Raw genomic sequence first — 22,954 nt, forward strand, 5'->3', positions numbered from 1 at the left:
TCCATATAAATATTCAATACTAAAACTGGCAGAGAGCGAGACAGAGAGAGAGAGAGACACCAAGGGGTGCGGAACCAGGCAACTATTTACATGGAAAATGGGCGATCTCCCCAGACTGTACGCCCGTTTCACTGTTACCTGGATACCTCTTGGGGGATATCCTCTATATACTCTTGGGGGGAATATCCTCTTGGGGGATATTCTAACAACAAGTGATTATAAGACGATCTGTCAAAGTGCAATGAAATACAATATGCTGGACAGTGTGCTTGTCAAAGCGCTTTACAGGATAACAACAATAACAACAACAATTTTACAAGTCCTGGGAAGAAGAATATCATCAATATTAATAATAATAATAAACTTTATTTTATATAGGACCTTTAAAGGTGGCTTTTTTTTAAAAAAACTTTTTTTAAATGCATTTGCATTTGCACACAGAGCAGTGTTTACTTGAACATGGAGATGCCAAACTGAATAATTCCTGCACACAACCATTGCAGCGGAATTTGCATCATTTGGCAGGGCTATGATTCATACAAGTGGTGGTGGATTTGGAGACAAAATGTATTTACATTGGGTTGCTGTAAGTGGAGCACTAATAAGCCCAAAGCTCTGCTTAATATTTTACAAAAGAATGCACCTGACAAGCTGGACAGTATGCTTCTGAAAGCGCTTTACAGGATAACGTAGTTCTGGGAGGAAAAATATGATCAATATTAATAATAATAATAATAAACTTTATTTTATATAGTGCCTTTAAAGGTGGCTCCTCAAAGCGCTTTACAGGATAACAACCGATGAAACAACATTGGTTGGGGGTTGAAAATACCTGTGAAACCGGTTTGTTCACAATGTACTGTAGACACAGAGTGTTACACCAACGCATTAGCATGTTAAAGCGATTCCATTGAGGAGCCGGGCGCGATAATTGTTTTGTTCCTTGATACAGTATGTGATCTGCAAGGCCATTTGAAACAAAACAAAAACTAAAAATAAGATACAATCTACAGACATTCACAACATAAACATATCTTAAAACATTTACATATATTGTTAAATTATTACTTTAGATATATACTTAAGGTTACTGAAACAGCCATCTTTAACCGTTCCGTATCTGAGTCGCTGCAGGTAGAGACACGTTCGAAAAAAAGTTCATCCCAGCTACAATACATTATTTTTAATATTTTTGTGGTAAGAGGGAGCAAAACATCAGTATTTACTGCTAGTAATTAGTGTATGATCTATAGTTGAAATCTGAGCCTAAATAAAAAGAAAAAGCATTTTCAGAGAGCAATTACGCTGTGTTTATGTAGAATAAGTGATTAGGTTTATGAGCAATCTAATTACTTATTCGTTTAAAATGCTATATAAAATAAAGTTTATTATTAATTTGCTGGACAGAGTGGTGAACATTATTATGCATAAGACAAAGATAACGATTTACGTTAAAAGACATTTAATTAAACACGGGTTTGTGATTTAAATGGGAATGGGGGTGACGGGAACTCTTAATCTAAATAAAAATAAAATAAATAAAACAGGTTTCGATAGTTAATAACCACTTTTTATGTGCAATACACGGGTGATTTTTCTTCCTCCTGATCAGTTTAGAAATCTGTGTATGCTGTAAGGTTTTTACTTCTTAATTAAACTTTTAAAATACACGTTTCGAATAGAAAGAAATCCTCTTCCTGGTACAGTATGTATAGCAGACCAGCACGTCTTTTTTCTCCAATCAAAGGGGTGTCAGATGGTGTCAGCCAATCACCATTCTGAAGCCCTACCATAATCTCTGGTATAGGGAGACCCCAGAATTCTGTCCCATAGTTTAGATAGATGATAGATACTTTTATTGATCCCGTGAGGGAAATAAAGTAAATCATTTTCATTTTAGGAAATTATTAAACGCTCGGTTAAAAGCAAAGGAGATTGTCTGTTATAGTGGACATAAAAACAAGAGTTTGCTGCGGCGTTATTGGAAACTCAAATTTAACAAAAAATCACTGGCATTATATCCTAGAAGACACAGACCGGCGCCAGACCGGGAGAATGCCCCCAGCGTAAAAGAAAATGCCTGATGAACTAGGGATTGGAAAGTTTCCAAGTGCTTGTACAATCGATAGAAATGTTCAAATAAATGTGCAAAAGAAATAAACAAAATAATCATTTATTTCTTTATCATATTGGCTAGCTAATGTATTTTTTCTTTAAATTACCAAGACCAGCCATACACAGTACAGTTTACATACAGTAATGTTTATGTTCCTAAATTAATATCGTTTATGACCTTCAGATGCATTATGCTCCTCTTCTTTTTATGCTCAGCTACTAAAATTTCCCTTTAGTGGTAAAATTCCATATAAATATTCAATACTAAGCGGATTAAAATGTGCACAGTAAAGAGATTAAATGATCAAATCTTTTCACTACCAACCAATGCACCATGAGTGCCCCTGTCGGTCATTTTGGCCAGCCAATCCCTTACCGCGGTGCCCTGCGGTGGCTTGAGGGTAGTTTACCCTACTGCGGGTTTGTACCGTGCATTTTGAATGGCTGCATCTGTATCTCAATTTTACCTCCTCCCCAAAATCCACAAACCAGACACCCCTGAACACACATTGTATCAGCATACAACTGTCTGACTACATACATCTCGGCCTTTCTCAACAGCCTTTAGAGACCGCTGGTTGAAGGTCTTCCCTCATACATCAAGGACACCAACCACACTCCAACCTTTTAATGATTTCCAATTTCAGGCCCCAAATGCTACATTTTTACTGTGGACATCACACCTCTTTACACCGTCATTCCCCATAATGACGTACTTACAACCCTCAAGCACATGCTGGACAAACGCCTTACTGATTTTGTTCTCACACTGAATGCATTCTCATTCAATAACCTATTTTGCCAACAGGTTAGTGGAGTCGCCATGGGCACCAGGCTGGGTACATCGGTGCCGCCACATGCTCCAACTACCAGCTTGAGCACTTTCTGCATAACTTCACCAACTTCCACCCATCACTCAAATATACAGTTAACATATCTTCCACTAGTCTTTCATTTCTAGACATCAACTTCTCCATTAACTACCCCCGACTCTTTACTTCGATCTATTACAAACCCACTGATTAACACAACTATCTCCTGTATAGCTCATTTCACCCCAAACACACTAAAAACTCTCTCCCTTTTTCACAGTTCCTTCAGCTATGACGACTCTGCAGTGATGACATGGATTTCCAGAACCAAGCCCGCAAAATGTATTCCTTTTTCATCAACAGAGGATACCCTAGCAGTGTTATTGACAGGGCCCTTGCCTGAACCAAAAACACCCCTCGGACCAACAACTCGAGCAGGAACTCCCAGCGTAACAACCACATTCCTTTGTTGCTTCCCTACCACCTCAACACACTTTCTATCCCCAGGACTATTAACGACAACTTTTCCATCCTACAGGATGATCCCTCCATTGGGGCCCTCTTTTCTGACCATCCCATCATCTCAGATTGCCGACCACCTAATCTGCTTAACCTTCTTGTTCACAGCTCCCTTGACCACCCTCAGCAACCATCCACACCAGGCACTTTCTCTTGCAACAGAACTCTCTGTATCACCTGCAAGTACATATCTAACACCACACTCATTTAAGGGACCTCAGGACAATTCCGGATCACTCAGATGACATCTTGTACCTCCAGCAACCTGATTTACTATATCTCTTGCAGCAAATGCCCGGACATTTACATTGGGGAAACAGGAAGGATACTCAGAGTCCGCTTCAGAGAACATGTTAGGGCTGTGAAGATTAAAGATTTCTTCAAGCCTGTTGTTTCTCATTTCACCTCTGATGGCCATGATCACACTAATCTCTCTCTCTGTGTTCTCAAAGCTGGTTTTCCTAACTCCAACATCAGAAAGACTACAGAAACTAAAATTATCCTGCAGCTAGGATCACACCTTTCCCCTTCTCTCAACAACAGACTAATTTTCTTCTAAATTCTCTCTATTCATTGTAGGTTTCATTTCACACCTCTCTTTACCTATCCTGTCTTCACACTACCTGATTGGCCACTCTGTCTGTCCCCTGCTCCCATCTTTCACTCCTCCTCTCTTCCAGCTTTTGTTCTCCTATGCTACATTACCTTTGCTTACTGCCCTGTCTTTCTCACACCTGAGGAATGCTCCACAGCCGAAATGTTGTGTTTTCTTTCTTCTGTTTTCAGTATGGAATAAACCTATTGTTACTTGTAAAAAGGTTCCAATTTAAATGCAATATGAAAGATATAATTAATAATATTCATAATGAATGTACGTCAACAAGTTAGTGAATATTGTCAATGTAGTAAAAACAAGACTTAAAAAGAAATCATATATATATCTTTTATAATTGTATTCTAGAATAACAAAGTGATATTAAAAAGTCCACTGAAACATTAATTGTTTGTTGCCTAATCGCAGTGGTGGGAGGATGTGTGGGGGAAGACTGCAATTAAGTTTGCACTCTCTGTTTTTGTTGGAGAAGGCTTTGGAGCAGTTTACAACCATTTCTTTGTGATACTCTGTGATACAACTGTGAAGTGCAATGGCAAATGAAACCAAATGTAAATAAAATGACGTTAATTTTAAATGTTATAACATTTACATTTACATTTTTATAAATTTTATATATCACAGTATATTAAATATTCACGTTATATTCACGATCACTTAAGCACCTATTACTGCCAGAGACCATTTTAACCAATGTCCGCCTGGAATTTCCTCCCCTTAAACTTTGTGTTATATCTCTGCACTAGAACATAGCAGGAGCCTGGTTCAGGTCTTAAATTGAAGCTATCCCCCTTGGCTTTGAGTTCTTTTATTTCTTAATGTGTCCACTCAGCAGACAACCATATGAACAAAAAAAAAAACCCAAAACAGCAGGAAATTTTGTTTTGATCTTCAGAGGTCAGAATGTTCAATTCTAGGCCTGTCAGATACAGTAGTTGAAAATACTTGTAGGCCTTGTCCTAGGTGCCTTCATACTAGCTTGGGTAAAAATGTGGGACAAATTGATCAATTTGAAAAAAATCTACATAATGTTTTGTAAAGACTGGACCTGGAATGAAATTTCTCGCATATAAGAAATAAATCATTAAAAATATTGAAAGCAATAACAATAAAAACCATTGCAATTGTTATAAAAACCTTTAGATACTGCTAGAGAGCCTTTTTCTGCTGTTAGGCATTGAAAAAACCTCAGTTTCCTTCCTCTGAATGGCTGAAAATACAATGAATGACAGTGTTCTTTACCAATTAGATCACCTTATTTCTGGCGGTCCTCTTTCAAATATCTATTCCAAAGCCAATAATGTTTAGTTTCCTCCAGGTCTCCAGGTGGGTCAGTCTAGCCTTTTGTGGATATATATATTGTGCTTCAGAATAAAGTAAAAACGTTGGGTATATATTTTTTGCTGGTTTTTGCTTTTGCAGTCTTGTTTTGCTGGCTTATTGATTACCTTATCGTTGCACTTTGGAAGTTTGGAAGTGCATCATCAGATAAAAAGTGTCTTTGTGATTGATTGTCTTGGTTTAAAAAAAAAAAGCACGTTTTTTTTAAAGCTCCGGTTGTCCTTTTTCGATTGATAACAGTTTTTGTAAAGGTTTTGTGGTTTTGTTGGTAAAAAATGATTAAATATGACGCAGGACTCAAAAGTAAATATTGATTTATACCTTGGTCGCTTGCGACTAAGCCAAGCACAGGCTTTGTTTGATTAAATGAAAGTTTTTTTTGGTTCTGAAAATGGTTTTGTGAAGCTCTAGTTGAACCTTTTTCGATTGATAAAAGGTTTTCTGAAAGGTTTTGTGGTTTTGGTGATGTAAAACGCTAAAGTGAGATGCTCCTTTTAAGTCAATTTTTTCTTAAACCATTGGTGCTTGCGATTATGATCCGCACTTTAAGAACATGAGGAGCATCAGATACTATATCAAGGTGATGGCCCACTATCCCCCAAACAGACTGACAAAGCAATTTGGAAGCGTTAACTATTCAGTCATTGCAAAGGGTGCTATGAAATGCAGAAGCCACAAATAATAAAAAAAACTTCCTTTCTCCTGATTTAAATAATTTAAATATTCACTTTACATTCACAATCTCATTATAGTACCGGGGAAATATCAGATGTTAAATTTAGAAAGGGAGACATGGTCAGCCCCAACCCAGACTGACAAAGGTGTTAGAAATTCAGTCAAAAGGGTGCAGTCACAGAGTTCAGTGCATTTGTAAAACTTATTAATGAAAGGCTACGAACCACAGCAGCATCTGTGTCGATGTTAGTAGTTTTATAATAATTCCAAAAAGATTAACTACAAAATGTCATCTTTTTCTGTTTCAGTTCAATGAGAAAAATAGCCAATTCAGTCAGGATCTAGGAGTTTCACTAAAATAAAATATTTTGCAGAACAAACCCGTGAAAAAAGCAGAACTTAAGTTTAGATCAGACATCACAGTTGGTGTTGGAAGTGCTCATTGAAATAAGCTGCTATGTAGTAAGGCAGACCGATTTTAAATTCTTTAAGCAAAATTAGCTGTTTAAGTTTGTCAAAATTAGCTAAAGCTAAAAGGTACCCCTTTCTCTCGTGCAAACTCAACAAAGGTATGATTCTTTTATAATTTCGAAACTTTTTCTACTGTTTGTCGCCTAATATTGAGATTATTATGTATGTTTGCTGTGCAATGTGATTGCCGGGGTAACAATAAACTGAACATGCATTTTTCTTTATTCGTGGTATAGTTTGTATTACATATTGTTAAGCCACACTTTTAGGCTATGTAGTACTATGATGAAAACAAATCATACACAGGACTTTTTTCTACCATTCAGGATTTTTTAAGCAGAGCTTTTTCGTCTCCTAATGTTTCACAGATGCGGAACACATTAAATCATATTCACAGATACATTATATGGAATGAGTAGCGTACACATCAGTGAACTGCAGTATGATCATATACCATATAAATATACTATATATACAAGTAGGTAGCTGCGTCAGCATGTGTAGGCTGCAAAGGAACAATTAGAGTTTATTCCATGTGTAGTGGTTGATTTCCCTATATACTTCTTCTGTATGTGTGATATATATTTTTATCATCAAAATTTAAAGTAAAATTGTGTCCTGTTTACTTGTTGCTGAAATTTGCATTTTGCATTAAGACAAATGTAGATGTAAACCTGAAAGACGTACATTCACAACAAGCTATAATAATAAACTAATTTTTTATATATAGTATAAAATGAATAAAAGTCTATACTAACAACTAAAATTCTGTAATTGGAAAGATTGTCCCAGGGGGTTCTGCCTTGACTGGGATTTGAAACCAGGTATTTTCTCGAACATTTTGGACCAAGTACCACCCCTGATCAAAACAAACCATCCAAGTACAGTACCATCTACAAGTCATCTTCTCATAGGAACCAAAGAAAATCTCAATGACAAACATGAGGGCTCGCGCGAACACACACACACTCACACACATAAAAATAGCACTGAGAACTTACCATTTCAGTGAGAGGGGTGAGCCTGTTTAGTTGAGCAAAGCCTTGCAATGTCAAGGATGAGGGCAGTGAGCTTCAAATGCAGATCTGGCTGTGCATCCATTTTGTTGCAGTGAGAGCAGAAAAGCCTTTCTCATAAAGGTAGGTAGTGGCAAAAGGCATCAAAACCCACACAGCCTTTAATGAGAGGGCTGGGTATTCACTCTGTCTTTGGATCTAGAAATCCAAAGAAATCCAGTCGTTTCAATTTGACATCAAAGTCTCATCAGATGATAACTCGAGCAACTTCTCTTGTTCAGTACAAGTCAAATCCTTGCGCATTCCTATGACATCAACAGTAAAAGGGTTACTGATCCACTCTGGTGTGGCCTCAACTGGAAAAATACTCTGAGAACTGTTCTTTCAATGACAAGAAGTGCACTGCAATCACATCACGAACAGCAGCATCAACTGCCACATGTGTGCAGATGGTTCTCCAAAGTTGGGAAAGCAGAGATATTACTTGTGTTGATTTTATTATTAAAATTCTGCAGCTTTTTCTCCATAGCAGCGATCTTGTCAGACACGTCAAAAATTGTTAAAGAGATCCGCTGCAGTCCCATATTCAGCCCATTCAAACATGAGAATATATAAGCCAGGTAGGCTAATTTTACCAGCCACACTGGATCAACAAATAGACTTGGCAAGGGAGATTGCTGGTCATGCAAAAATATCTGTACCTTGGAGTGCAGTTCAAAGAGCCTTGTGAGCACTTTGCCCCTTGATTACTATCTCACTTCAGTATGTAGCAAAATCTGCACTTCGCTGCACAGTTCATTACAAAGTACACTGAACAGACATAAATTAATTGGTCAAGCCCTGATACAATTCACAACTTTAACAGCAGAGTCTAACATAGATTTTAAATTCTCAGGCATTTTCTTGACTGCCAAGGCCTTGTGGTGATCTATCGGAGCTGGCGTCAGTACCCTTGGCGTCTATTCCTTTCAGCCGTGACATACAGTAATACTTGATTTTTGTGAGGTATTCATTTTCTATCAATTGTTCTGTTGGCGAATGTGGCGCTGTTGCAGAAATTTTTCCCTGTATCCTCTTAAAAAGAAGTCTGCCAGGAGTCTGTCTCAGAAGTTAAAAGAAGTTTTTTTTTCATACGCATGGAACCAAAACACAGAGATGCTCAGTGTATTTTTCTCAATTTAACCTAGAACAGTCCTTAAATATTTTTTTGTTATCTATCATGCTTTCCTTTGCTTACAAGATTGGTAGTGTTCCAAAATCATGCATATTATCCAGTGTGTATTCTGAATGGCTGGATCTGTAGGTCACAGGGAGTGTTCAACAGTATTATGCATCTCCATTTGTATTAGGTAAGCATCAGATATGTAACAAAAATCATTTCTTTTAAATGCGTAAGATATATACAATTCATTGCATTGAATTAAGTTAATGTCCTGATTTGGGGCACAACACACAATCACTCATAACAAGTTGCAAGGAGGTGGGAGAGAGAACAGGTGATACATATAAAGTCCACACAGGCAGTCACTCCAGGAGAGGACATGTGCATGTTTGAAAAGAGCTATCTGCTTATTGCTCCCTAGCTGTCCTAATAGTCGTTTTATTGACAGATTAATTTTCCATTTTCCATGTTACAAACATCAATTGAAAATGTGTCCCTTGAACATCTCTTCCACCTTTGAGAAATGCTATAAGAAGACTCCTAATAATCCATTCCATAATAAACCATTTTTCCTTGTCTGTCATATTTGCACTTTGAATTAAGAAAACAGATTTAATTTTAATATTCACACAAAAGCACAAAAATACTGTTATTCAAATGGAAAACATCCATTCTACAAAGACTGAAAAGGCAAATTGCAAGTGTTGTCATCCTGTTATCCTACCAGTAAAGTTCCTTGTAGACAGTCATGTGATGACCTGAAAAATAAGGCGCTAGATCTCAGGAGCAATTGTAGCTCAGAAGTTCCTTTCAATAGGACAAAAAAACACATTACCTTTTAATAAAAATAATTCCTTACAATTATATAGCGCTTTTCTGGACACTCCACTCAAAGCACTTTATAGGCTTTCTTGCCACAAGCTCTCCGCCATGCTTGGTATTCTGTATTACCAAAGTTGTATATACTTTCTTTATATTTGTGTAGTGATGTTTAAAACTTTTGAGCCAATGCTTTGAAAGAGATAAAGGTTAGCCACTAGCTGTGTTTGTGTTTAATACTGTATATGCCTTTTAAAAGGTCTATGTGACATAGGGAAACATCACTCAAGACTCTTTAAGAACTATGCATTTTGGACAAGTGCCTTTAAGGACATATTGATTGTTACCTGATTCATCTCCTGGACTGCTGCATTAACACTGGGAACTAATTTGTATGTGGGTTTCTTTGAAGTGACAATTTGCTCTCTGCCACTTCTTCTGTGCTTTGTTTTCTCAGAATCAGTATTAAAAAGTCATTTTACTAATTACTTTTGATGGAATGCTTAGTAGAAGAAGAAGACATAATCAAGACAATAAAAACAAGCAACAATCAACAATTAATTAACAACTAATAAAAAAACAACAAGCAACAATTAATAAATTTAATAACAGGTATTACCAGTTCTATATTGATGCTTTATGTTCATGGTCAGGGCTGTCTTCCAGTTTAACGTGCAGACTTCTGTTTCATTCTTTTTTTAATTTAATCATCTACTGTAAGTAAAAGAGGACATGTAAGCATAAAAAACTTAAAAAATATAAAGTATCTTTGACTTTCTTAAAAAAATGTGTTAATTTAAGGAATGTTATGTTCCTAGTTTCAGGGCTAACTAACTAAATCTATCACTTTGAATCAGCTCCATATTGTTCAACTATATATTGTCTAGAATTTCACTTTTGCCACATATTTCTGTATTATTTTCATGATTTTAGAGAAAATTCCTTCTTGTGAGCATGAGAGACAGACTGCCCTGGATGAGACACGACAGAACCCACGAGAAGCCATTTTCATCCCCGAGTGTGGTCCAGGAGGTCTCTACAAGCCTGTCCAATGCCACCAGTCCACAGGTTACTGCTGGTGTGTCTTGGTGGATACTGGACGTCCCATCCCTGGAACATCTACACGGTGAGTCTCTCCACTTCCTCTTGGATCGTATTGCCTTTTAAAATAGAACTAACTTCACATTCAGGTGTACTTCTTAAGCTATCAGGTGCAGTTTTCAGAATTCCAAGGCATTCATTACTGCTTTGCCAGTTATTCTGGAGTTTGTGATTCTACTGTATCATGTTTGTCCTCAGTAACATGCATACTGATTTGATCTCTGATCCAGACCATATATACATACAGATGCAGCCATTCAAAGTGCACGGCACAGACATCGTGACGTGCAAAGACGCGCAATACCGCGGTACGTGATTGGTTGACCGACAGGGGCACTCGTGGTGCGTTGGTCGGTTGTAGAAAGATTTAAATGTCTTTACTGTGCCCGTTTTAGTATTGAATATTTATATGGAATTTGACCACTGAAGGGAAATCTTAGTAGCTGAGCATAAAAAGAATAGGAGCATAACGCGTGTGAAGGCCATAGACGATATTAATTTTGGAACATAAACATACAGTATTACAGTATATGGCTGGTCTCGGTACTTTAAAGAAAAAATACACACCAGTATTCCATTTCTCCCTAAACATTTTAAGCATCAAAGTCTTTAACTAACATGTGAAATAACATGCGTATACAGTACTCTGTGAGAAAAGTGGTAGTTTTAAGCTTTTCTGCGAATATGCTCAATACCGGAGTAAACAAGCATACTTTTAGAATTTGATTAATAGGGAATATAATATGGAATCGCGTATCTAAAGAAATTAAAAACGATATAATTATATTCATGTACTGCAACACAAACAGTAGTACTGTATACACTGTACACAAACAATGTGTAGGGCTGTTTCACCACTCATCATGTGACTGTGCTAGTGGTGTGATGGTCTACGTGCCTGACTTATAAGCGAGAGGTCGGCTGTTCAAATCCAGTTAGCGCCACGAATTTTCTTTTAACAAGCATTTCTTTGAAAAAATAAAATAGCAATATTATGGACAATTAATTGACTTTTTTATATTTCTAAATATCACAACATGTTCGAATCTAAGTCATTTTTTAATAACAACGAATACTTATCACCGTCTTTCCCTCTGAATCACTCCAGAAGCAGGAACCTATATCGTGTGGGGATCCCTTTAGATCTCCCTTCAGATTTAAAAGGTTAATAATATCTTCGGTGTCGCATCTTTCCAGTTTAGCTGATCTTTTGCTGCCTACGCATGCTTACAGAGCTCCTTGGGTAAACTATCATACTTGACTGAGAAAGCTTTAGAGAACTTAACATTTTTATTATCAACAAATTGTAAATACGACGTTTACATTGGCGTTATTAATTTTTCACTTGAGTGTATGGAGGAGTGTCAGCTGTTAATGAGAGCAGACCCCCCCTCTTAGGCTGCGCAAATGATTTTTAAAATTTTTATAAAGAAATAAAAAATTAGATATAATGATATTGTAATGCTACAGGGTTTTTAAAGGGGGGGGCAGCGGTCCCCCCGCGTTCCAGTTAGTGCGTGATTACGCATCAATGAAAAACCAGAAGTTTAAAAAAAGAGAATTAGCTCACTGATAGTTTTATGTGGAGGCTGTGAACATTTTCACAAGTCGTGGTCTTCAAAATGCATTGGTTTGAAGGCTTTCTGTGTTTCCCCTCCAAAGATATGGACGGAAGAATATTCGAGCATGGTCAGAAAGTGTGGTTTTTATGGTCTGTAGCTCAAATCCTGCTTGATTAAAAATTAGACACAAGAAGAGTATTATTGGAAAATATTGTGATGCTAAAGAAACCAATAACGATATTAATTCAAAGATCTAAATATATTAAATGCTTACGCCTGACATTAGAGGTGCCCGCCTGCGTGGTGACCACTCGACAGCCTGCTGGCTGTGCCAAAAAATAAATAAAAACCAGTCTAACAACTCTTAAGCATACTTAAGCATACTGTAGTTTTTGTTAAAACAAGTTTATCAGTGAAAAGACCACGGGCAGTCTCAGAGTAGAATAGGAGTGCCTTCCAATCAAAGACAGTCCCCCTTCCCCTCACGGAAAGACAGACAAATGTTTTCACTGCCTATTTAGTAGCTATTCAGAGGGAAATGCGGTGCCGTCACCGCACAGGCGAGCACCTCTAATGTCAGAGGTGCTCTGAAATATAGCACCTCTATAGCACCAAAATATAAATTAGCTAAAATAATGTTTGTCTGTTAATCAAAGAATACATTTCATTTAGACCATACATTCCATATTAAGCCAATGTGAGCATTGCTATAACAAGCAAATTTGTCAAGAGTGAATTAAATCAGTGAGTCTAAAAATGTTTTGTTTTGGATATAGTATATAGTATGTTAAGGCACTAGAAATGTATGTGAATCTTGTATTTTAAGTAACTACTAACTGCCAAGTGAGCCAAATAGCCTCCTCTTATTTACCACCTCTTATGTACATAAAAATTTAGAATAAAAGATACTGATGAACCACTGCAACGTGAGAATACAGAACAGCGTTCACCTTTCATCTATTCCATTATTCATTTCACAAGACTGAAATTAATTTTGCCAAAGTTGATAATACTGACAAATCATCTAGTTTCTTACAAAATTATTCAGACCTTGTTTTCACATTATGGTACTTTAAAGCTTGCAGTCATGGCTTTGAAGTAGCAATTAATATTTGTACATACACAACTTACTCCACACATTCAAAGCAAAAAATAAAAAGGCAGCTGTAAATAGGTAATTAACAGAAAAGAAAAAATAGGAAAGTCAAGATTGCAGAAGTATTCCAAGCCTTTTGCTTGTCAAAACTAATTTAATTCAGGTGCACAAAAATACCGATTAGTTTAGTGGCTTCTGTCTGTGTGTAACAATATTGGTTTACATGATTTCAGAATAAATGCACCCATCTCCGTAAGGTCCCTCAGTCAGGCAGTGAATTTCATTGAAACACAGCTTTTGTTTTTGTATTTCATCTGCTAATAAACCTTGCTTTATGTTTAAAAGTATGGTTATACCATTAATACTTTCGTTGAAGTTTAAATAAAGTTGATGTTTTGTCTTTTGGCTAGACTTGGCTATTTAGCCATGAGATATACAATAGATTGTCATTAAACAACCTTATGTTTATTAATCTTCCTTGTTATGCACAATGAGAATGATAATGTAATGAGAATGAATTTAATCACTGAGTGCTCATAAATTGTGCTAGGAAGAAAACAGATAAGTGTTCTGAAAGGTCACATATAAACAGGTTTTTGATGGACAGAATGAGAGATTAACATACTGTAGAGGAAAACAGTATAGGCATCATTGATATGAGGACTTTTGAAACCAAATTTTCAATATGTGTTTTTCTATAATGGTACAGTAGGACTAATAAGTTCTAATAAAAACTTACAGTATTCAGAATTGGTAAAGGTTAGAAATCCCATTTTATGATAAGGGACTCTGGTCCTCTCCATTGTAATAAGTAAAGGAAGTAGATAGATTACATAGGTTTTGCATGCACATGCACTTAATTTACTATCCTCAGATGGCTGTTTACTCTCATTATGAGAGCTTGCTAATTCCAACTGAATAAATTAATTTTTGTATTAATTAAGTTAAGATTGAGAGTTTTTGTGAAATAAGTCAGGGACAGGACAGTGTCTTTCTAGGATATTGATTAGGCAGAGCTGCAGCAGGAGATGCTTGTCAGCTCTCCTTAACTCAGTAACACTGCACCTCCATCTGTATTATTCTTTATCTTTTTCTACCTTTCTATCTTCTATTCTATCTTTTTCTACCAACCTCTTCAAGAACACACCGTCATGTTAAGTGAAAAAAAACAATAACTGAGAGAAACACACTGCCTTGAACCCTAGAAAATGACAAGTTTTAATTTTAGTGTTTAGTTTATAAGCTTGTTATTTTAGTTGGTTTTGTTACAATTTGGGTGTCTCCTCTTGCCAGAAAGCGCTAAAGGCACTCTTGCATTTTGAGTGTGGTTTTTGACTTTTTTTTAAATTGCAACCCATAAATAAAGCCATATGGATGTTTTTAGGTCACATATCAACAGCTGGCAACTTTTTCATGAATGTTCAAAAACATAATGACATGAGAAAGGGTTACCTGTAGGTTACCTGATAACTCTTGGGGTGCGACACTGGAAGTGAATTGCAGAATGCTGGAAATACACAACTCAGTAGAAATGGCAAGCAGCTTGGGTGTGGGAACAGAGCATAAGCAGGGTTGATCATCTCCCAGGGGATCTAGAAGACTTCCCTGAAGCATTTCTCTTGATCTGTGAATCTCTTTGGGCAAGACCCCACCTCACAGGGGAATCTCAGCTGGTTGTCTCTACATTAAGCCCTGATGATGCTTAACATTTCAAGAAGCCACTGTCCTCCAAAGTTCAAAAAGGACATTGAGTGTTTCCTGGAGTTCACTGGTTATTAAAGATTTATTAATTACATCACCACCACTGGGCCCCTGTTATTGAACTCGCTACAAAAGGTAACCCAGACACAGATTAGACGATGGATCAGTACCCTGCTGCTTTCCAGACTATTACAGATTAATTCTGCCAAGTCTCAGTGTTGCACTGCCCTGACCTTTCTCACCTCTTGAAGATGATGTATAGCTATAATGGTTATAGGCATAGAGTAATATCTGTATATATAGTACTGTAGCTGGCAAGCATTGTGGTGCAGTGCCTTTTTTTCATTTTCTTTGTTTCCTTCAGTTGGTTTTATTCAGGTTCAGTATATACAGTACACTGCACCACACCTTTACAGACCTTACACTCCATACCTATTGCTACAATTAGTATCTCAGGAACAGAAACAATGTGTTGTTGATTCCATGTGAATATCGTTTTCAGATGTAAAAGCAGTTATTGTGGCCCAAACTTAAAAAGAAGGGAGATTTTCTTTGTTCAAGCCTAAGGAGTCTTAAGAGAGAGAGCACATTTCGTGTCATTGGTTTTCACCTGTGAAAAAAATTGCCAGCTGAGTAGCATTTGGAAAAATCTTTATCTTTATAGTGACTGCTTTGGGTTGTGTGGGTAAACCTGGTTGTTGTTTACTGCTAGAATGATCTGCAAAAGCACTTTTATGTGAGCAATCCTGCTTACAGGACCTTTAGTTTTTACACGTACAGTATTTAGATCTCAAACAGTTTTCTGTTGCATTTAATTCTATTTAAATATAGTGAACACCTTCTTAGAAGTTCAGCTTGCATTTTTCATTGGGCTGTTCTGAAACAGAAGTAATTTAAAAAATGCTTGTTATTTAAAAAAGTGTTATTTATCTCTGTGAAAACTGCTATCAATCACACGCAGGAAAAGGTTGGATAATTAGACAATAGTGGATTAGGGGTGGCATGGTGGTGCAGTGGTTAGTATTGCTGCCTTGCTGCAATGGGGCCCTGGGACTGTCTTCTGACAGTCGCTGTTGTGAATGTCTGTAGATTGTATCTTATTTTTAGTTTTTGTTTTGTTTCACGTCAATTTTATAAGGGAGAGTGTCATAGATAAGACTCCCTTGCCCCCATCTTGATTAAAATACTTTTATTTTTTCAAAATCTGGCAATGCCAGACAGAATTCACATTCGCTGTAGCCAAAGGGCCTTGCAGATCAGAAAATCAAGGAACGAAACAATTCTCACGCCCGGCTCCTCAATGGAATCGCTTTAACCTGCTAATGCGTCAAACACATTTACTGGCGTATTGTGTTTTAAAGAAGATGGGAGTTTTTTTAAATACATTTTAGAAAAGTGTAATCTACTGTATACTGAAAAGCTGTATTTATTCAATACCACTTGATAGTTACATTAATAGAGATAAGAATTCAAGTTCGTACTGTTTAGACTTTTAATTATTTTAAGCTGTATTACAGCATCGTACACATGCTTAAAAGAGAACAGAGAAAACGCAACGTTTCGACTGAAAATGAAATGCTAAAATGCAATGTAGGCTCTGAACGGTTTCAACTATGATTTGGGCTTGATTGAGGTCACTGCCTTTCATCTGAAATTCTGCTTGAATCCTGGTAAACTAAAAATTAGACACAAGAAGAGAAGAGGCTCTGGTGAAATTTCTCTGTGAACTGAAGAGTTAAAGTGTAAAGTGTCTCCTCCTTTTAACGGGAAGAGACGTTGTGCTTTAAACAAGAGAGTGTGGCATTACTTTTGGTCAGTGAAAAAGGGTGTGTGTTTTTTTTTTACTCCCTGGCGGAAACAGGCTTCCATAAGAATTAAGTAATAGGTTTATTCCATGCTAAAAAAAAAGAAGAAAGAAAACACATTCCATATGAATCAGTATACTGTAGCTTCTGGGAAATACATTTTTCCTGCATTAAAGTTTAACCTTTCCAAAGCACCCTACATTACAAACTTCAAGCGTTTCACCCTCACACGTGAAGAAGGATTCACAGCCAAAACATTGCAGTAAATGTTTATATCATTATATCTATTTTTTAATTTCTTTTTTAAAAATTAAAAAAATAATGTGCCCAGCCTAAGAGGTGGGGTCTGCTCTCATTGACAGCTGACACTCCTCCATACACTCAAGTGAAAAATTAATAACGCCAATGTAAACATCGTATTTACAATTTGTTGATAATAAAAATGTTAAGTTCTCTAAAGCTTTCTCAGTCAAGTATGATAGTTTACCCAGGGAGCTGTGTAAGCATGCGTAGGCAGCAAAAGATCAGCTAAACTGGGAAGATGCGACACCGAAGATATTATTAACCTTTTAAATCTGAAGGGAGATCTAAAGGGATCCCCACACGATATAGGTTCCTGCTTCTGGAGTGATTCAGAGGGAAAGACGGTGATAAGTATTCGTTGTTATTAAAAAATGACTTAGATTCGAACATGTTGTGATATTTAGAAATATAAAAAAGTCAATTAATTGTCCATAATATTGCTATTTTATTTTTTCAAAGAAATGTTTGTTAAAAGAAAATTCGTGGCGCTAACTGGATTTGAACAGCCGACCCTGTTAATCAAATTCTAAAAGTATGCTTTTTTACTCCAGTATCGAGCGTCTTCGCAGAAAAGCTTAAAACTACCACTTTTCTCACAGAGTACTGTATACACGCTATTTCACATGTAAGACTTTAATGCTTAAAATGTTAGGGAGAAATAGAATACTGGTGTGTATTTTTTCTTAAAAATACTGAGACCAGCCATATACAGTTTACATAATACTGTATGTTTATGGTCCAAAATTAATATCGTTTATGACCTTCACATGTGTTATGCTCCTATTCTTTTTATGCTACTAAAATTTCCCTTCAGTGGTAAAATTGTATATAAATATTCAATACTAAAACGTGCACAGTAAAGACATTAAATATACATATACATATACAGTACAGTTTGCACACAGTAATATGTTTATGTTCCTAAATTAATATCGTTTATGAGCATGTGAAAGGCATGGTGAATCGGAGATTCTCAAGAATTACTTTGTATGATTGGAAACAAATGCGCGATTGGATCAACGAAATTCTGTGGTGTTACTTTTTGTTAATTAAAAAAGTAAGTCTTTTCATTTACAAAGACGGTCAATGATAAAATAAAATCTTTTCGTTTACAAAGACGGTTACAAAGAATGTGGACCAGGGTAATACTATGAGTTTACAGCTTGTCCAAGGTCATTCATTATTAATACTATTAGTAATATCTTTGGTAAAGACTTTGATGGCGACAGCTCAAACGCTGTACATGAGACGTTGAGCTTTATTAACTCCAATTCCGGAAATTCCGGATACTATTATTTTACTTGCGGTATCATGCGGTATTAACAGTAAAATGCAAGCCAGGCTATACAAATGAATATTAAATAGTAAATACATATTAAAATAAGAAATAAAATAAAACATTTACTTTTAAAATAAAGTTTGCTTTGTTTTTCAACATAAGCAGCACTGTTTTTAAATGTAAATACAAGACAGCAAAGTTAATTTCATTTTATACATCTTTAATACTTCAACTGTAACCATGTTTTTATCTACTAAATCACTTTCATAAACAATAGTCCTGTAATGTAAACCATTATATTTGCATTAATTGTTATCATTACTGTTTGTATCAACACAAATAAATAATGATGATAATTGTTTTATACTTTTGCTACGTTTTGAGGATTTAAAATGTAGAGTAATAACAACATGAACTTACAAAGTTACATTCAATTTGAAATTAGCTGTCACATTCAGTGACAGCATTCTTGCAACAACCATGAAATTCAATCCAGTTTCAACACATACGTATTTCTGTACCCAAATTGTACGTAACTGTAGATGAATTGTCAGTTTTATAAGTTAGTAATTTACATTTACATTCTATGTCAAACATGCAACACATTATTAAAGTTAATATTTTAATCAAAACTTGAATTAAAATAGGGTAAATACCTTTACGGGTGAGTGAAGAAAAATGTCAGGAAAAATAAGGAAGATCAAAAGACTAAAATATGTTAATTGTATAAATATTCTTTACTTACAACTCTCAAGTCACACAGTAGAATGGCTCACATGATTTCAGAATACTGTAAATACATAGTAGTAATTATTTTGTAAACTTAAAATATTAAACTTTCTCCCTTACGATCATTATGTCTTTGAACATAATAAAGAGAACATAAAGAACATAAGGAAAATTCTTGTCACATATGATATCATATTGGACATTGTTACGACCCCAAGTGTCTAGGGGTAAAGGGGTGTAACATTTAGGATAATTCTTTTGGAAGCAGGGGGGTTTTGGTGAGGGACTAGGAAGTGTGATAACAAGGGTAAGGAACTAGAGTGGTGCCAAAGGAAAGAAAATAACAAACAAAATGGAGCTGGCTAGGACAGTGAGGGAAAGCTAATCTGATTACAAAAGAAAACCCAAAACACACGGTCTTCGGCATCTTCAACACCCTAGCTAACCTGCACTGACTACCCAAAACCATAAAAGACAAATGGCACTCACCCATACTAAACTAGTGTACTAATACAAAATCAACTAAGTGTGTAAAGTGTACCCAACAACCTAAACTAACCTTATATACAGAAGTTCACACAAAAACACAAGTGAACCAGGAATACTAATAAGGGAAAACAAGAGTAATCAACAAGAGCAGGGTACAAAAGAACACAAAAGTTGAACATGTAACACTTTAGGGCAAGGTAATGGCAAAACAAGGATGAACACACAAACAAACGAAAGTACAAAGAAACTAACAAAAAAAACCAACAAAACAACAAAGCCGAAGCTATACGAAAATACACACACACAAAGCAAAACAAACCAACAAACGAAGCCGAAGCAATAACCAGAAGCGAAGCGAAGCGATAACCAAAACCAAACGGGACCAAAGTCAAATGAAAGGCCTCTTCTTCCTGAAAGCCTCCATGTTATATAGTGAATAAAATGAGTTCTGATTGGCTGAGGGCTGATTGATGATACTGAAAGTATGGTGTAATGGTGGGCCAATGGGGAAGGGAGAACAATCAAGGGTCAGCAGTGTGGACATAAGAGAAAAAACACACACAGAACACACACTGGAATGTAACAGACATATTTTCATATTATGGACTCATAATTTGACAAAAAAAAGTTTGAAATACTGAAAGTCTGTTGAAAGTCTAGAAGCTGTTTTTGCCTCCTTTAAAATGAAATCCAAATGCTCTTAAAAAATTCCACAGATTATAAGCCTAGTTCACAGGGTGGGAAAAAATTCTCAATTTAATTTACTCTTGTCTGTTTGCAGATTTAAAGTATACAAAATGTTATTGTTTAACAATTAAAATATAAATAATACATTCATAGCATTAAGGGTAAGATGGTATCATCACAATTCTTGAAGGTGGTTCATAGCGGTGAAAAACAATATTGGCAAGTCTGTATTTTCAGACATTCCTATTGCACATTCCTGGTATGCAACTGCTGGCAGCTTCTGTTGTTTTGTAAGACTGGTATTACAACAGAACTGTCTATGAGGGCTTAATTGGAACAGATTAGAGTTTCTGTGTCACATGACAAACAATTCAGTCAACTGTAGAACTACTGTCTTCGGTGGTTTGCTAATACCACTGCTGAAGAATCTGCATGTTGTCATACAGATGAAATGTTCAGACTATAAGAGACACAATATTACTTCAACCTGATATCTATTGAGTAAAATATATCTGTCAAGACAATTCCACCAAATCTCAGGTGTTCTTAATGCTTGATTGTTTCCATAGTGTCAGATACCGTAATATACTGCTTTGCACATTTTGTAAAAATGAAATTTATTTTAGGACATAAGTTTTTCCTTAGTCAAAAGATGAACATGGGCAGGTAAAAAACAACTCATTTGTCACCTTAAATTAGGTACATGAGAGTTTTCTGTGATTGTGGTTATTTCTTCCCACAATTTCAACCTATATGTCCTTTTTATTTGTCATGGTTAATGTTTTCATCTAAAACACCCTGTTCAATGAGAGCTACAACTGTTTCTTTTAGGAAAATAATCAATTCCACTGAATTATCATTGAAACTATAGATGTGTTGTAGATAATACAGTAAGGATATTTTAATGAAAAATAATGCTGTTTTCCATTTGATTACTGAAGATTTAATCCTCTTTTAAATAAATATGTGAGATGTAAATGTGTTTGATGGAAGAAGTTGGTCTCATTAACATAAATAACCATTGTCGACTTTTAATTGAGTTTATAATATTTTTTCTAATATTAAGTAATATATTTGTTCCAGCATTCTATATTTATCAACTTTAACATCAGTTTTTTCTGTGCAGATTTATTTCATACTCTTTTTAAGCGGTGCATTTTAAGAATAACTGTGTTTTGAGTACAGTTTTACTTATTGTAAATGAGACATTACTACTGGATGTGAAATGTACAGGCACCCACTGTTAATAGTTCTTCTCTTCCCAGGTGAAGGAGCAAATGCAGTAGTGAGCCCTGGCCATCAGTGGGCTGTGCTGACATCTGTCTGGCTTATCTCTGTCAGGTATCAAACACCCGAATGTGACAGTGCAGCCAGGTCTCGCAGTTCAGAAGTGGAAGATCCTTACAGGGACAGGGAGCTGCCAGGTGAGACAGTGCTGGTGAGCTGTTGAGAAACAACTAGAGAAAATTATAGGGTCAGAGGCCAAATTTGTCAAGTCCCATGCCCCAAACCCTTTTTGATTGTCTGCAATTTGGGCCAATTTAAGTTCCCACTTACTTAATTGATCAGATTATTTTCTGTATTGTAAGTACATATTGTTACAGGCTGAGGCAGGTGGCTTTGGAGGTGTCTATGAATCTAGATAAAGTGTGTAACACACGTGACAGTGTAAACATTTCCAACTTCAAAACAGAGGGGATATTTCGTGAGATGTAGGGGTCCAGAGTCTGTGATCATAAAGTTCACATTGGTTTGCCTTAGTTAATTAAGTTCTGGGTAAATGATTAAGTCTCATTTACCCAAGTGGTGTCCAGAAACACACCATATAAGATCAGATCAGGAGGAGGAAAAGAAGAAAAAGAGAAAACCCACACTTCTCAGTCCCAGTCTGTGGACCCACACCTGTCCCTGGATAATGCTGATTGGTCCCTGCCATAACCTTAAATAACACTTCTGATTAAAATATATTTCTGCTTTGGACCATTTTTTAGCCTATGCAGTCCTCAAAGAAGGAAGAACATGGTATAAAAATGGTATAAAAATGTTTGAAAAACACTGTTCTTGACTGTCTGTATTACTAAGTTTGCATTAACAGTATACTGTAATTTCCATATTGTTCAGCATATGTTTAATTTCTGTAACAATAACAATAATTCAAAAGTTTGGTTAACTTCCAATAATGTTGAAAAGAACTGCTAAATAAGGAGATGGTGTGCTTAGTACTTTGACTTTAACTTGTCCGCTTATGAAGTATGAGTCAGGAATTGGTGTAATGGTGATATTAGGGTGGAGGGAAGAGTATGGCAGCATGGTGCTCAGCCAGGGAAATGTGTTCAGCTATGGAGCTTTTATACATGGGGAAGAGGAAGTATAGCATTAGAATTTGACCTCCCCCAAAACTTCTGTTCAATAACACCATTTGGTAAATGACCACAATGACCACCTGTAAAACTCTTGTGAAAGCGATTTTTGCTATTCTGTCCCACTGATTCAGATATACTGCTATAGCACCCTTTTCCATAGCCTAAATTATTACATCTTTGAATATTCTTCATTATATTAGCATTATATTTGGTGGATGAATTTGCCCCATTAAGGTTAAAGCAAATGCCAAAAGCACAGAACTGTAGAAAATTTCAAAGCTAATAAAATGTCTAAC

At 36.1% G+C, this 22,954-nt stretch overlaps 1 protein-coding gene and 1 pseudogene across 1 annotated transcript in view; both read left to right on the top strand.

Annotated features, from left to right (window-relative positions):
* Positions 1-2,848: 2,848 nt before the first annotated feature.
* Positions 2,849-4,005, top strand: LOC148828484 (uncharacterized; annotated as a pseudogene).
* A 6,461-nt stretch (positions 4,006-10,466) lies between these two features.
* The window catches only part of LOC148828485 (SPARC-related modular calcium-binding protein 1-like), a 155,725-nt gene continuing 143,237 nt past the window's right edge, over positions 10,467-22,954 (top strand). The window contains exons 1-2 of the mRNA XM_088926038.1: positions 10,467-10,669; positions 21,637-21,719. Of these exons, the coding sequence (XP_088782164.1) occupies positions 10,467-10,669; positions 21,637-21,719 (286 nt within the window). The remainder of the gene's footprint in view (positions 10,670-21,636; positions 21,720-22,954) is intronic.

The sequence above is a fragment of the Atractosteus spatula genome, chromosome 9 (genome assembly GCF_055471065.1).
Source record: "Atractosteus spatula isolate fAtrSpa1 chromosome 9, fAtrSpa1.hap1, whole genome shotgun sequence".
NCBI lineage: Eukaryota > Metazoa > Chordata > Actinopteri > Semionotiformes > Lepisosteidae > Atractosteus > Atractosteus spatula.